The 16,959-nt window shown below is 41.2% G+C and overlaps 1 protein-coding gene and 1 pseudogene across 2 annotated transcripts in view; both read right to left on the reverse strand.

Moving 5' to 3' along the window:
• Positions 1 to 16,959, reverse strand: part of Samd8 (sterile alpha motif domain containing 8) — a 51,333-nt gene that overhangs the window by 4,906 nt on the left and 29,468 nt on the right. For both annotated transcript variants that reach the window (XM_057786228.1, XM_057786229.1), the window contains exons 2-4: positions 15,371 to 15,963; positions 12,230 to 12,325; positions 9,973 to 10,090 (exon numbers count right to left, since the gene is read on the reverse strand). In XM_057786228.1, the coding sequence (XP_057642211.1) occupies positions 9,973 to 10,090; positions 12,230 to 12,325; positions 15,371 to 15,963 (807 nt within the window). The remainder of the gene's footprint in view (positions 1 to 9,972; positions 10,091 to 12,229; positions 12,326 to 15,370; positions 15,964 to 16,959) is intronic.
• On the reverse strand, positions 657 to 1,252 carry LOC130884917 (peroxiredoxin-1-like; annotated as a pseudogene).

The following is a 16,959-nucleotide window of genomic DNA, read 5'->3' on the forward strand; positions in this document are numbered from 1 at the left end:
TTCATTCAGGCAAAGGCAAACCCAATTAATTCAAAGTGGGTCCAGAGTGACCAAAAGCTTTCCCAGCCTCAGAAAATGCTGCTAATTAAGTGAGATCACAGTAATTCGAGCTCCTTTCTAGTAGAGTCCTCGAGAGTGAAAACATCCAGCTGGGCATGCAACATATGCTGAAGGGGCTTGAGCATGGGCTGGTCTACATACTGAGTTCCAGGACAGCCAGGGGCATAGAGGGCACATCCCAAGACAACAACAAAAGCAAAAAGTAGAAAGTGGAGAGGTTAAAGTCAAGAATGATGTGACATGTCCATGACCCAACACTTCATAGTCAGAGGCAGGAGAATCAAGAGTCCCAGGCTATATTCTCAATGACATAGGCCAGCCAAGGTTACAAGAACACCCCTAAATTTTATTTTAATTCATTTGCTTATTTTTATTCCACAATGCCTATGCTTAAATCTATATTAAAATCTTTATTTTTGGTTTTTCGAGACAGGGTTTCTCTGTGCTATTCCCAACAGTGAAAGAAAGGCTAACCCTCCAGCACTGTAGGAAAAGGAGTCTTAGATCATATCAAGTTTTGTGTTTAAGCACGAATAGAGTACAAGAGATTTTCTTCTGGCTGCCCAGTGCAGCCTGGCAGAAAAATGGTCCAGTATTCACTTCTGCTTAGAGAAATAGTCTTTGCTCTTTTGGACACCAGGCTCGAGGGTATCACCGCCAGGTTTCCAGCCAGCTGGGCACACTTCACCATGTTTGTCAGTGAACTGGAAGGCCTGGACTAGTCTCAGAATCTCATCTACAGAGCAGCCAACAGGAAGATCATTTACAGTGATCTGTCGAAGGGAACCTTTATCATCAATAATAAAGAGGCCCCTGAAAGAGATACCTTCATCAGCCTTTAAGACTCCATAATCTTGAGCAATGGTGTGCTCGGGATCTGATACCAAAGGAAATGTTCATAGGTCCCAGTCCTCCTTGTTTTTGGGTGTATTAATCTATGCCAGATGACAGAAGTGAGAATCCACAGAAGCTCCAATCACTTGGCAGTTCAGTTTCTTAAATTCTTCTGCCCTACTACTGAAAGCAATGATCTCGGTAGGGTACATAAAAGTAAAATCAAGAGGGTGACAGAAGAATGTGTTCTATTTTCCTCATTTAGGCTGATATCTTGAATTGTCTGTCAATCTGGTATAACAGCTGCTGCTTTGAAGCTGGGGGCAGGATGCCCAAGTTCTGCATGTCCTGAAGACATCTTGCTATCAGCAGGGCTGAGTCACAAGTCTCCGAAAAAGAAACAGTTACAGGAAGGAAAGAAGATGGCCCTGTACATACATTCTAATATTGTTCAAGGTATTGTACCTATGCAACTCATTTAACAATGTAATCCCCAGCACTCGGGAGGCAGAGGCAGGCGGATCTCTGTGAGTTCGAGACCAGCCTGGTCTACAGAGCTAGTTCCAGGACAGGCTCCAAAGCCACAGAGAAACCCTGTCTTGAAAAACAAAAAAAACAAACAAAAAAAAAAAAACAAAAAACAAAAAAAAACAATGCAATGCAAAGTTTTAGCCCTTGAAAGTTATTATTACCAACTATTTAGGATAATAACAAATATTGGTCAGTAGTAGTCAATCACTTATTACATCTGAACTTGTAGTCATATTAGGTATGTTTTCAAGGTCAAACATATATTTTAGATAGACAGGTCATCTTCAAACACTTCAGAGATCTGCAGAATATGGCATTTAAGAAGTTTTAATAACACAGGTTCTTCTTTTATGACCACGAGTCATAATGTCTGCTCCTGGCAGCACAAATGTACCTCAGAAAAGATGATGGTCATCAAAGAAACTCCATAGGGCGTTTGCTTTCTTTGTAGCAAAAGTAAGCCACTGGGCAAGAAAGTGTCCTTGCCTTGACTACTGACAGTATGCTGTCTAAATTGGAAAAGCAGGACACACAAAAAAAGGACTGCCGAATTTTGCCAAGACAAGGTAGGACAATCCTTCAAAAAAAAAATCATGCTTCATAGAAAAGTCTGTCAAATATTCTAGACCTATATAGGCCAAAGATGGATGCCCCAACATTACAGAGGAACCTTGGGTAACTAACTGTTCAGGCAGCCAGCTGTTTCTGTCATTTCTCACATTTTTTGGAAGTTGCTTGCTCGCACTTCCTGCTTTACTTGGCTAATGTTTTCTTCTTGGGTCTCTGAGGGACTAAACACACGACAGCCACAGTCTCCTTGTTTACTAGACTCAGAAAAGAAATCACTAAGGAAATGTAAAGTGTATAAGGTTGAGAGACATAAAAAGATAGCTTTGGGTTGGTAATGCAAGTTAGAATGGAAAGTGAATTAGGTACAAGATTTGACTCAATAGGATAGACAACAGAGTATTTTCTCTGAATTTGTCAAATGCAAATAGACTAGACATTGTTGATATACTTATTGCCCGTATATATATCGTTGGGTACTTATTATATATAGTTTTCTTACATTAGTTATAGCCTTATTTTATTTTTTATAATTTTTTTTATTTACAAAAAAGAGAAATGTGGTAATATTTTGTTTGTGCTTTAACAAATAAAGTTTGCCTGAAGATAAGAGTGTGGAGCTAGCCACACTAGTTAGCCATAGAGGCCAGGCAGTAGTGGCACACACCTTAATTCCAGCACTCAGGAGACAGAGTGGATCTCTTGAGTTCAAAGCCACCCTGGGCTACGAGTCTAAAAGAGAAACAGAGCCTTTGACCCCAGCACACTTGGGAGCACATGTCTTTAATCCCAGTACTAAGGAGGTGGAGACAGGAATGATATGGTTGGGTGGAGAGAGGAATATAAGGTGGGAGGAGACAGGAGTTCAAAGCATTCAGCCCGAGGACTTATAGAGACAGGATACCCCATTTGGTCTGAGGATTTGTAGAGGTAAGGACTAGTGGCTGGCTGATCTGCTTCTCTGATCTTTCAGCTTTCACCCACTAATATCTGACCATTAAGACCCATTAGAAATCATGCCACAGAAAAACTGTCTAGATGACAAGATATGCAAATTAGCTTTGTGCTGCTAAATTTCAAAAACAGTCTTGGTTCCATGATTTTAAACCATTAATTTATCAAAAATGAAATGCCTATGGATCTCACTGTAAGGGATTTGGTTCTGGTTATTATCCCCATAACACTCTACTTTTGAGACTGCTATAAATAATGTAGGTCAATAGGCAGGCTGCATTATGCTTCAAAGCAATTAGCAGCATTTAGGGCAGATTTGGATGGAAATAGCCATACATAACTATAATAAAGAAAAGTCACCAGAAACAGAAAGAGGACTGTCCACAGTGGAGAGTGACATCTAATTTCTTCCTGTAGCACAAGATGCAGCTACGTGCACAAAGATCCAGCCTTCTCTTCAGTGGCTGTCCCCTGATAGTTCCCTTCAAGCACAGGAAACTCTCTTATCTGTGTAACAAGCTTATGTTATGTTCCACCTTAAATATATTCCTTTGGTATCTTTGGATCTGGCTGTTCAGAAAACTGTACTCAGTACGGGCTTTAAAAATCCCTCTGTGTATAAAAAGAAGCATCTATCTACATTAGCTAATTAAGCAAAAGATGCAAACACAACAGTATTCTTTGAGATCTCCAGATCTGCCTTTAGCAGGAGGCAGAGACTGAGGGTCTGGATCCTCCAGCCCAGACAGAGATGACACAGGTGTCCATGTGTTGCTACCTGAAAAATCTTGTCTTGATAATAAGGTTGCCATTCATGGCCAAGGAGGTCCTCTCCTGAACTTGCCAAAGTTTGTATCACCACCCCCACACCTCCAGAAGCCCCCTGTCCCTTAATCCTTTGTGTAACGAAAAACAAACTTCAACACTCTGGCAGAGTCCCCTACTTTGTACATGGCTCTGGAGGTATTATCAAATTTGTATGCCTTTTCTTCTAGAAATCTACTGAGACTAAGAACTGTCAAACTTTCAGAGGGAAAGCACACAACTTCATTACAGTTTGTTCCTAATCAATTAGTATACTTTCGGGGGAAAATGTTTTGGCCTTCACGTCAGACCACATATGGTATAATTTCAGGAGATTAGGTTCTTATATAAACGAAAAGTGGACAAAGTGGCATGCTGTAGGAATGAAAACCCAGCCTCCACCTCCAGTCAAATGCAGTACTGTCAACACTTCCGGAGACTGCTCACAACTGCTGTGACACTTACATCACACAACTCGGAACCCTGCAGTTGCTCTAAAACAGCCAGAGGATCTTCTCGCTGAAGGTCAAGGACTCCTCAGCTGCACAAGGAGGCTCAAAGCAGGATAAAAGCTCGGAATCGGAGCATCTGCCTCATTTCCTGTGGATGAGTCGCAAGCTTAACTCTGCTCAGAGGCACGTTAGACATGGCTTCTACTCAGTTTATTTTCTCTCCCTTCAAAGCTAAAATGATGGTACAAAGAAAGCTAAGGATAAGAACTGAGATGCTTACTGTTAGCTGTCTCAGTATCCCTTCTGGACCTACTGCCCTAAATTTGCAGTCCATTGGAGCCTCACTGACAGGTCACCCCAACATGAGATCACCCTCAAGCAAGACTAGTCACCTCAAGGGAACTGGCTTTTTCCTTCAGGCAGTAACAAGAACTGAGGTACCAACCAGACCACACTTAGACCACGGAGGCCTTATTACATGTACTTCTTACTCTTACTCCAACTTAAAGTTCTTATCAGTACTGATTTTAGAGGTCACTGGACTCCTCTATCTGTTCCTCTTTCCCAAGTGGCCACAATGACCGAATCTCTCTGTATTCTATCACTAATCCCCTTAATTGGCACACTGGGATAGGTGACTCATTTTAGTCTGCTGGGACCTGGGGAGTGGGCTCTGTGATTAAGAATATGTACTGTTCATTCAAAGGACCCTAATCACTTCCCAGCACCCATGAATGATGGCTCCCAACTGCAGCTCCAAGAAATTCAACACCTCTGGTCTTTGTGGGATTCACTATGGCAGCGGTTCTCAACCTTCCTAGTGATGTGACTTTTTAACAGTTCCTCATGTTGAGGTGACCCCAACCATAAAATTATTTTCATTGCTACCTCATAACTGTAATTTTGCTAGTTATAAAACTATAATGTAAATAATTGATATGCAGGATATCTGATATGTGAGCCCTATAAAAGGGTTGTTCAACCTGCAAAAGGGTCAAACAGGTTATGAGCTACAGGTTGAAAATCAGTGCACTACGTGGTTCAGCTGTTCTCAAATTTGCCACACACAGCCTTCTGGGTGCTGGGATTATAGGTATGAACTGCCACGTCCAGTTACTGATGACTGTTTCAGCGCAGTTTTGCTCTGATAAGTAAAGGCCTGAGTGGGTCTAGCAAGAAGGTTCAATGCGTAGAGGCACTCCTGGGCAGGCCCAATGACTGGAGTTCAATTTCTGGGTCTCACCTCTGAACCACACACTCATGCTGAGGCATGTGTACGCCTGCACTTGCATATGTGCACACACGCACTCTCTTTAATATTTTTTTCCTTTTGATTTTTTGAGACAAAGTTTCTCTGTAGCTTTGTAGCCTGTCCTGGAACTCCCTCTGTAGATCAGGCTGGCCTCTAACTCAGATATCCACCTGCCTCTGCCTCCTGAGTGCTAGGATTAAAGGCATGCACCATCATCACCCAGCAACACCCCCAAAATTTAAAATATTTTTGATGGGTATTTTTGAGTGATATCTGGAAACCAAAAGCAAGCATGGATAATGTTCATTGCACTGCTTCAGAAAGGATACTTAAAAAGTACAAAGTTACCAAAGGCAATCTACAGATTCAATGCAATGCCCAGCAAAAATCCAGCAAAATTCTTCAAAGACCTCAAAAGAATGGTCCTCAACTTCATATGGAAAAGCAAAAAACCCAGGATAACCAAAATAATCCTATACAATAAAAGAACTACTGGAGGCATCACAATCACTGACTTCAAACTCTACCACAGTACTGAAAACAGCCTGGTATTGGCATAAGAACAGACAGAAGGAACTGAATAGAAGACCCAGATCAGACAGAGGTCTGATCTCCAAAATATTCAAAGAACTCAAGATATTGGACACAAAAAGATCACATAATCAATAAAAAAAAAATGGAGTAAAGACCTAAACAGAAAACTCTCAACAGAGGAATCTAAAATGGCTGAAAGACATTTAAGGAAATGTTCGACATCCTTAGTCATCAGAGAAATGCAAATCAAAACAACTCTGAGATTCTATCTTACACCTGTAAGAATGGCCAAGATCAAAAACACTGATGACAACTTATGCTGGAGAGGTTGTGGGGAAAAGGGAACACTTCTGCATTGCTGGTAGGAATGCAAGCTGGAACAACCCCTTTGGATGTCAGTGTGGCGATTTCTCAGAAAATTAGGAAACAACCTTCCTCAAGACCCAGTAATACCACTTTTGTGCATATATCCGAAGGATGCTCAATCGTGCCACAAGGACATGTGCTCAACTATGTTCATAGCAGCATTGTTTGTCATAGCCAGAACCTGGAAACAACCTAAATGCCCCTCGACCGAAGAATGGATAAGAAAATGTGATACATTTACACAATGGAGTAATACACAGCAGACAAAAAGGACATCTTGAATTTTGGAGGAAAGTGGATGGAGCTAGGAAACATTATTTTGAGTGAGGTAACCCAGACACAAAAAGACAATTATCACACGTACTCACTCATAGGTGCTTTTTAAACACAAAGCAAAGAAAGCCAGCCTACAAACCACAATCCCAGAGAACTTAGACAACAATGAGGACACGAAGAGAGACTTACATAGATCTAATCCAGATGCAAAGTAGAAGAAAGTAGAAAAAGACAAGATCTCCTGAGTAAATTGGGAGCAATGGGGACCTTGGGGGAGGGTTGAAATGGGGAGGGGAGAGTCAGGGAGGGGAGCAGAGAAAAATGTAGAGCTCAATAAATATCAATTTTAAAAATAAGGTTACAAAGTTACTATGTGCTCTTTACAAAAAAAGTAACTAAGGAGACTGGGGAGATGGGTAAAGTGCTTCTATGCAAATGTGCCTTGAGTTCAGATCCCTAGAACCCATGCCAAGACAAAACCTAAAAGGCTAGTTGGATACAATGGCCCACTGGTAATCCCAGTATGAAGAGGAAGAGACAAGAATTCCCCAGAGCGGCTGGCATGTTAGCTGAACTGGTGGCTCCACATGCATGCTGAAATGCCTCAGTATATAAGGTGGAGACTGATCAAGAAAAGAACCTGACACTAAACTCAGGCCTTATCCAGACATACAAGATAAAGAATATAGCAGTAACAACCCTAAATTACAGATCCACCTTTGAAATTCATCCTTCAGTTGAAGGATGTCCATCAATGTCAACTTATTGGAGAAAATACAAACTCTACATAAAAATGACTTGTACTGCTGGAGGTACCCAACACTTCTAATCCTAGCAGCTGTGAGGCAGAGACAGGAGAATCTCTGCGAGATCCAGGCCAGCCTGAGTTCTGGGCTAGCCAGAGTTGCATAGCGAGAAAAGAAAGAAGAACCTCCAAGCCAGATCTGTGCGAGTAGGCACAACTATTAACAGTTTTACTTATAGGTTGGGACAAAAAGGGTTCTATGTGAGCTTTTGCTTTTTTAAGATACATTTATATATAATTTGATTTCTTACAAGAAACACGTACAGGGCTAAACAGATGGCTCAGAGGTTAAGAGCACTGACTGTACTTCCAGATGTCCTGAGTTCAATTCCCAGAACCCACATGGTGGCTCACAGCCATCTATGATGAGATCCAATGCCCTCTTCTGGTGTGCAGGCAAAATGTAGACCGAACATGGTATGCACAATAAATAAATAAATCTTTAAAACAAAAACAAAAAGCCGGGCGGTGGTGGCGCATGTCTTTAATCTCAGCACTTGGGAGGCAGAGGCAGGTGGATCTCTGTGAGTTCGAGACCAGCCTGGTCTACAAGAGCTAGTTCCAGGACAGGAACCAAAAGCCACGGAGAAACCCTGTCTCGAAAAACCAAAAAAAAAAAAAAAAAAAAAGAAAGAAAAAAAGAAAAAAAAGAAACACGTACAACTTTGTAATAAAAAGATGTTTTTCTGTCAGGTGGTGGTGGCACATGCCCTTAATCCCTGTACTCCAGAGGAGGAGCCGGCAGATCTGTGAATTCGAGGGTAGCCTGGTCTATAGAGCGAGTTCCAGGACAGTCAGGGCTACACAGAGAACCTTGTCCCCCCCCCCCAAAAAAAAGGAAAAGGAAAAAAAAACAGAGAAAAGAAATGTTTTTTCTATATTGAAAAACACAAAACTCCCCAACAGTTTGTAACCTTAATATTTGCTTTTGGTCCTTCTCAGTGCTCAGCCTCACATGTCTAATGCCTGGAGAACTCTGCTGCCCTTCACATTAAGGGCAGTATTTTTAGCTCTTATCTCCTTTGGGTGCTTAATCTTCCTTCCCTAATTGCCTGCCAGCTATTTCTACTACTGCAGTGTAGGCAATGGCACCTAATTTTGTTTTACAAACATTGAAATAACAAAGGTGTTAATGCCCATTAAGTCCCCTGTCTGAAAAGTAGACTATTAATTTTTTTTGCCTAAATCTAACCAGTCACAATTTTGTGTACCAAGGACATATGATACCATCAAGTTTTGGTCTTGTTCCTTTTAAACGGATCTTTCTATATAACCCTGAGTCCCACAGTCCTGGATCTCAGCTTGAACAGAGATCCGCCAACCTCTGCCTCCCAAGTGCTGAGATTAAAGGTATGTGTAACTACGCCTGAGATCCTCAACACTTAAAATTATTTTATTGATTTTTAAAAATTAACTAAGAGTGTATGTGGGGGTGGGTGGGTGATGATGGGAAAAGGGACCGAACCTCAGGACCCTGTGGACATTGTACACTCACCTCACCCTGTCACTGAGCTTAAATTCATTTTTCTATTTTTATTCTTATTTTATTTTATTTCTGGTTCTTCAAGACAGGGTTTCACTGTCTAACAGCCCTAGCTGTCCTGAAATTCACTTTGTAGATCAGGCTGATCTCAAATTCACAAAGATCAGCCTGTCTCTGCCTCCCAAGTTCTGGGATTAAAGACGTGTGCCACCACTGCCCAGCTATAAACCTTTTTTTGTTCCCTATCAGCATAATTTGTCCTCTATTTAACCAGAAAAGGATACATCAACAATGTAATAAAACAGGAAATTATAAAGCACACACCAAAACCAAAGAGAAAAAAATATCAATATTTCATATATCCTAGACAGTTTACAGAGTACCAGGTTAGTTTCAACTGGAAAATGCTTAAACTGTTTAAAGAAAAGGAGTGATGGGGGCTGGAGGGATGGCTCAGTGGCTGCTCTTCCAGGGGTCTTAAGTTCAATTCCCAGCATCCACATGGTGGCTTACAACCTCCTGTAATGAGATCTGGTGCCCTCTAGTGGCACGCAGGTAGGTATACATGCAGGCAGAACACTATACATAATAAATAAATCTTAAAACTGAGAAAAGGAGCAATGGAAGCAATAAGGGACCAGAGCACACCATATGAATATCTAAAGTGTATCAAGGGTGGATGTGATCCAAATGCATCGTGAAGATGTATGACAGTGTGATAATGAAACCCATTATGGTACATAATTAATGCATACTAAAAAAATTGTAAATAAGATGCTGAGTATAGTGAGGAAGGGAAAATGTAGCAGAAAAATAGAGCCAAAATATTTTTTCCCATAGCCCCATAACATGGAACTACTATCCATGAAGGAATCACAGGGAGACAAGTCTAGCTGAAGGTCACTTAACCCAGCCATTTCTGTCAAGTTTACTACTGATACTGCAAATACATTAAAGCACATTTTAACATGAAAAGCACAGTCTTTGTCCTCCTGCATAATTGTGTCATTAATCCAAAAGAATGATAAAGAACATATAGAAGGTAGCAGGCTACCTTTCCAGTGCACTGCAGGTGCTGTCCTGGCACGGAGAGCGAGGTCACAAACATGGTAAAGCAGCGAAGCAAAAATACAGTGCCCATCAGACTACAGAGCCTTCGCAGAAGGATTGACCTGTGAACAGAGTGATCAGAGCAGAAATCAGAGAATACTCCAAACTCTCCTAGAGAGAAAGCAAGGGGAAACCACCAGTCTTTATGAAGGACAGAAGTCTTACCCCCTCTTAGGAGTTCTCTATTGAAAGGAAAACCATAGAGACAAATGGGTCAGTGTTTGCGTGGGGCCAGGGCTGGGATTGGAATCAATAGTGAAGAGACAGAAGTAATACTGGGGGCCTTGGGATTAGTACTACTCAAAAAAGGTTTATTAAGGTTTATTTTTATTACTTTTTAATTATGTGTAGGTATGTGTATGTGCCTGTGTGTGCAGGGATGTGGAGGTGTCCTTGGAGGCCAAATGTGTGTAGGATTCCCTGGAACTGGAGTTACTGGCAGCTGGGAGCCATTCAGTGTGGGCACTGGGAATTGAACTCCAGTGCTGTGAACAGCAAGTGCTTTTTACCAGATTCACCTGGCCCACCCCTTAAGTTGTTTACAGGAGAATCTACTTCTGCTCATTAACAGCACTAAAATGGTTGATAAGAGTGGCTATATGAAGTTATTCTAAGCTGTCCCTAACTTAAACTTAAGATATGAAAGTAATACTAAGTTTTCTAAAGTATACCTCAGAAACTCTGAATAAGCATAATTTGAGTAATCATAAACTGTGATATCATTTGTACCATTATTTCTGTAAATGCCCTAAATCTAAACATACTAAGTATTTGGGGGACTTCTTCTCAAAAGCAGCCCTGAACACAAAGCAAGGAATGTTTTAATCTTTAGTGTGTACATCTAGATAGAGCTTGGGAAATCCCCCTTCAACAACCTTTCTGAGGATCCCATCAATGCCATACGATGAGGACATCTGAGAAGTATCTAAGTAAACACTGCCTCCAGGATTTGTTCACTTTAAGTAAACACCACTGTGTGGATTTACCTGGTCACTACTAAGCTTCACGGTGTCTACCAAAGTTTCTTCTAAGGCTAAATTTGTTCTTATTTTCAAGAGTGGATATATTCGAATCCACAGGGTCTTGTGAGCCAAAGTTAACCACAAAGCAGTGATATACATGCTTTTAAACCATTTCATCTTAAAATAGGAGTACACACAAGACAGAATGAGAAATGTGGTAAAATGGCCTCAAAATGTGACAAAAATAGCAGTCCTCAACCTCTGTTTTCGCCTTCAAAAAACTAAAATAACTAAGCTCAGGATGTATGTGGTAACCACAGAACTTCCTGGTGAGGAGAGGGCCCCAATTGCAAGACAACTCCCAGTCATTCCTCTCCAGGCTTCTAAAATCAATGGACAGTGGCTTAAGCACAGAGTTTTATAATAATTTTCTTCATCACTAAGCCTGATTTTCTTTCCTATCTTTTTTGACATCAAGCAAGACTCATTAATGAAGTGGAAAAAAGGTCTTCCTACTTCTGTGCCTTCTCTGCAGTATTTACTTACTTACTTACTTTTTGGTTTTTTAAAGTTTCTCTGTGTAACAGCTCTCGCTGCCTGGAACTCACTCTTGTAGAGCAGGCTGGCTTTGAACTCAGAGATCCACCTGCCTCTGCCTCCCGAGTACTGGGATTAAAGGCATGCGCCATCACCACTCGACTGCTGTTTTTATTTGTGATTAAAAAAAGAAAAAAGTCTTCCCTTTGCATTTTGTGGTGAAAGCACCAAGAAGCACTCTCCCCACTGAGCAACCTCACCACCTCAGATGTGCAGAACAGGCAAACAGCTGCTTCATGGGCTTCCCTCCTCCAATCAAACACCTAACCTAACACTGCCCTTGGAAGCTTTTCTATCTCTCTAAAGAAGAGATATTTCTAGTTTGTTTTTGAAGAAGCAAAAAGGAGAAAGTTGAGAGGAAGAGAAGAAAGAGGAGGAACAGAAGGTAAGAGGAGTAGAAGGCTAGACTAGCAAGGACTGGCCCAAGGCTGACTATCCTTTCCCTATAAAATACATTCACAATAGTATTAAATAATATATTGGTCTTAGAACTTTCCTTAACCATAGCCCCAATTTTCTTTTGTAAAAAGCTATGTCACACTGAGCAGAGGGAAATATTCCAGGGCAATGCAGAGGGAAGAACCAGGCTTGACAACCCGAAATGAGAGTCAGAAGTTTTCAGTCCTTAGAAATTGGGAATACCTGTGCTTGTGAAGAAGAAGAACCAGGATCCAAATGTAGCACAGAATCATGCCACACACTTCAGTCATGGAGAAGGCCCACGGGATCCTGGGAACACTGCAACAGAAAAACAGTTCTTTCTGGAACTGAAGACGAGCAGGTGCACCCCTTTTCATACAATGCTTCAACCTCAGAACTGCTCTGTAGAACGTTACCTTTCTCAGGAGATATTTGAAAAGCCTGGGGGGTTAAAAATCAGCAGATGGATTTCCAAGCTTCAGACCAGCCTGGTCTACATAAAGAGTTCAAGGACATCCAGGGAAACAGTGAGACCCTGATCCCAACAAGAAATATATCTACACATACAAAGGTAAATCCACTTTTTCCCAAAAGTAAACCTAAATACTGAAGTACTGCTCCCCAGTTTTACTCTATTTCTTTTCTTTTCTTTTTTTTTTGGTTTTTCGAGACTGGGTTTCTCTGTGGTTTTGGAGCCTGTCCTGGAACTAGCTCTGTAGACCAGGCTGGTCTTGAACTCACGGTCTTGAACTCACAGAGATCCGCCTGCCTCTGCCTCTCGAGTGCTGGGATTAAAGGCGTGCGCCACCACCGCCCGGCAGTTTTACTCTGTTTCATCCCACATTAAATCCTCTAGTAATACATACACACACACACACACACACCTTTCTCTGTATGAGTCTCTCATTCACTATTAAGAACAGCTGTTTTAGCTTTTACTCAACGTAAGCTTATAGTCATACAAAAATTATGATGATACTCCTTCCTGTAAAACTTCTAATTTTCTAGAGCTAATAAAAACCTCTCCTAGAAAAGTCTCCAGGCACTTATTCATGCTCCTCCCTCCCTCCCTCCCCCATTACTCCTGTCATACTGGTATATAACGGCATTCTTGCTCCCTTCTGTTTTTATCTTTTCTCCTATTATCTTGCCCTTTGCCCTACCACAACAACCAACACTGGCTGTTATAGCCTGAACCTTGTCATTACTAATATTTCTCTTCACACCCTCAATTTCAAGAATTCTATGCTTTAGGTATAATACATAAAAATATATGTAAGAACCCAAACACAAACCTACCACAGGTCATCCCTACCAGTACAAATCCTACAGTATAGCCCTGTGATCAAGCCCTATGTCCACTTCTTTGCAATCCTTAATTGACCTTACAGCAAAGATCTGATTGTCTTCAATCCCCATGTCCTCCCATCATCACTAATTTATTTGAAAAATATCGTGATCCTTCTAAAAAGCTTACAAAAACAAGTACTTAATACTCTTCACTTATATCTTTCAGTTATCTATTTTTAATGTTTTTGCCATATTTGTTTCATTTCAAACATTTTAGAGTCCTCCAAAGTTGCAGATACATCTCCTCCCCACCCTCAGACCGCTGCACCGAGAACTGCAGCGGGCACCCCATTTACTGCGCGCCCACTCCAGCACCCACTCCACACGTTCTAATTCCCCTCAACGCTCTCTGCAGCTAAATTTTCTTGATTAGAATCCAATTACCATGTATTGACCTTGGTGTATCCCTTCAATTTCCCTCACAATCCCCTGTTGTGACTACAACACTGATTCTCTGGAGACTCCAGTGAGCTATTGTGTGAAATGCTCCTTTCTGTGTGTCTGACTATTTCCTCGTGATCAAACTTAGGTTAAAATTTCCGGAGGGGCAAGACTATTATCAAGGTGAAGTCTGTCTGCTTGCCGTAGTGCTGGATCTGACCTGTCAGGTCCCAGCACTGTAAAACACCTGTCCTCTGCAATTAAGTAAAGTGAAAGATGAAGCTTCAATAACGCAAACAGGCTGCTGCTCAGCGGCTTTCCATCAAACGCATCTGAGCATCCACTAACAACTTTCCTGAATCAAATGCACACTGAAGGATACAGACAGCTTCCCTTCACACTCACTATTTCTTGTCTGTTTCCTACAGTCATAGAATATTTTCTTCAATGTTTTAAAATCCATTACTACCATTCCTTTTTCTTTTTTTCTTTTTTTAATTTTTTTTTATTTTTATTTTTATTTTTTTTTGGTTTTTCGAGACAGGGTTTCTCTGTAGCTTTGGAGCCTGTTCTGGAACTAGCTCTTGTAGACCAGGCTGGGCTCGAACTCACAGAGATCCGCCTGCCTAAGAGCACTGACCCAACATGGAATCGGCTCTGGGCTCAATCACCAGCAACGAAAAACAAGGAGGTATTGCTAAATTTTAAAAAATTCACTTAAGCCGGGCGGTGGTGGCGCACGCCTTTAATCCCAGCACTCGGGAGGCAGAGGCAGGCGGATCTCTGTGAGTTCGAGACCAGCCTGGTCTACAAGAGCTAGTTCCAGGACAGGCTCCAAAGCCACAGAGAAACCCTGTCTCGAAAAACCAAAAAAAAAAAAAAAAAATTTCACTTAAGCAAAAACAGTTGTTACTCACTGTTCTTTTCTTGTTTTTTATAACCTTAGAATATTTATTATTGGTTTTTCAAGATAGGGCTTCCCTTTGTAGCCCTGGCTGTCCTGGAACTTGCTTTATAGACCAGGCTCGCCTTGAACTCAGAGATCTGCCTGCTTCTGCTTCACAAGCACTGGGATTAAAGACATGCAACACCACCAGCTCTTTTCTTAACATTTATTTTTATTAATTTTTTTAAAATTTAAATTGATGTTTTACCTGCATGCATGTCTGTCTGAGGGTGTTGGGTTCCCTAGAACTGTTACTTATACACAGCTGTGAGCTGCCATGTGGGTGCTGGGAATCAAACCCAGGTCCTCTGAAAGAATAGCCAGTGCGCTTAACTGCTGAGACCTCTCTTCAGCCCTCAACTATTTCTTTTTTATTTAATATATATTTGCTTAGTTTTATTCAGTGTGTAATAAAAAACAAAATCAATCCCTGAATTATTTTGTACTACTGGAAAAAAAAAAAAGGCAGCTGAGTCCATTACAAACACCCCCCTAACATAATATCCTTTATAAACTGCCCAGAGCTTGAGCCTGTGGTCCACCTACTTCAGATCACAGAGTACAAGTATGTGCCACCATGCTTGGCAGAGCATATCCTTTGATGGCACCAGACAAGGCAATGCCAGCTACAATCACAATGTAATTACCCACATTACTACTGCTGTGACTCTAGAAACAAAACCTACCTGTCTAAGAATATATCCGGGAGTGGTGGATAGGTCTGCATGTCAGGAACTCGCTCGTGAACAATAACCATAATGAAAGATGTAAACCCGAATACTATAAAAACGTATACACAACTCAGTATGGTCTTCCAGTACTCTGGGTCCAGTCTTCGAACAGAATGCTTGTTTTTGCCATTCATGTACTGGTACTGATCAGAATTCAAGTCAGTGACGGGTCCATCACAGTCGTGTGTGGGCTCTCCATTGCAGAGCCAGTCTGCGCTCTGGAGAGCACTGGTGAACGGTGTCATGGGACTCACAGGACTATCGCTGTTGTATCCCATCTCCTCCAAGACATCAATATGGATTTTCTGCAATTTTCTGACTGAAAGCATTAACCTTTTAATGTCTCCTAGGACTTTGATTTCCAGAGGAGGAGATCGAAGATCATATTCAGTCAGTGTGAGTAAAGTGATTCCATCAAGTCGGTGCTTATTGCATAAAATGTCCACATATTCAAAGAAACCTTCATCCTTCAGCCACACTGCTACATGCTTGGTAGTCCAGCGGCGAATGCAGAGTTGACTAGGGCCTGCCATTTCTTCCTCCACTGCCTGGCAAGAGAAAACAGGAAAACAAAACAAAAACTTTAATAAAGTCTTTACAGTAGTCCAACATCTTCATTAAAGACCAAATGCAAACACGCATACCAGAAACAATAAAGTACCTATACTGCCCTCACTGGCTTCCACAGCCAAAGAAACAAAAGTTATTCAGTAACTGTCAGAGACCAGCTTCGACAAAAATGCCACTTACCAAGGTAGGGGCATGGGGATTAGAAAGATGAGAGAACGGAGATGTGAAATAAAACAGAGACAGGATGGTACTGGGAGGGAGTTCCAGAGAGTGCTTCAATTTCCAACTGCTTAAAATACCTGATCCCCCAAAACTAGGAGTAAGATAAAAACTTCATTAACATGATACAAGAAAATGAACAGACCAGTTGAAGATTGCTGGGCAAGAGGAGTCACACACCCTAGACCAAAACATTCTGTAGGCAAACCACTCCACGGGTTTATCATCTCCCTAAGGGAGTAGAACTTAGTTGGGTCCTTAGACTTTTGTTTGAGGTAGAAACATATCTACTTCTCAATACCTGAAATACAAGGTCTAAATATTAGCCACACCTGTTGACAATAACCTTGAGAGATCAGAACTCTCTGATCTAAATCAAGGTGGGACCTTTGTTTGAGGTAGAAACACAATAATCTTGAAGGAACAGAAGTTAAGTTTCAACTCTCTGACCTTTAGACAAGGTGAAAATAGGCTCACATTTTTGGGTCTCCACAAGGGTTTTATGAAGGGCAGTTGTTGACTCAGAACTCATACAGAAAAAAAAAAAAAAAAAAAAAGAACTCATACAGGACATGGCAAGTGATCTACCCTGAGCTATACCAGCAGTTTTAATACTTTAGAGAAAGGTGTTTTACAGGTGGAGTTTCCACAGCATTTCAACAATTACTTCAAAAGATAACCATGGAGAACAACGGAAAGAGGAAAATCTCATTTTAATATTTTTTATAAAATGAAATCTATAAAAGACATATGGA

The sequence above is a fragment of the Chionomys nivalis genome, chromosome 12 (assembly GCF_950005125.1).
Source record: "Chionomys nivalis chromosome 12, mChiNiv1.1, whole genome shotgun sequence".
Classification (NCBI taxonomy): Eukaryota; Metazoa; Chordata; class Mammalia; order Rodentia; family Cricetidae; genus Chionomys; species Chionomys nivalis.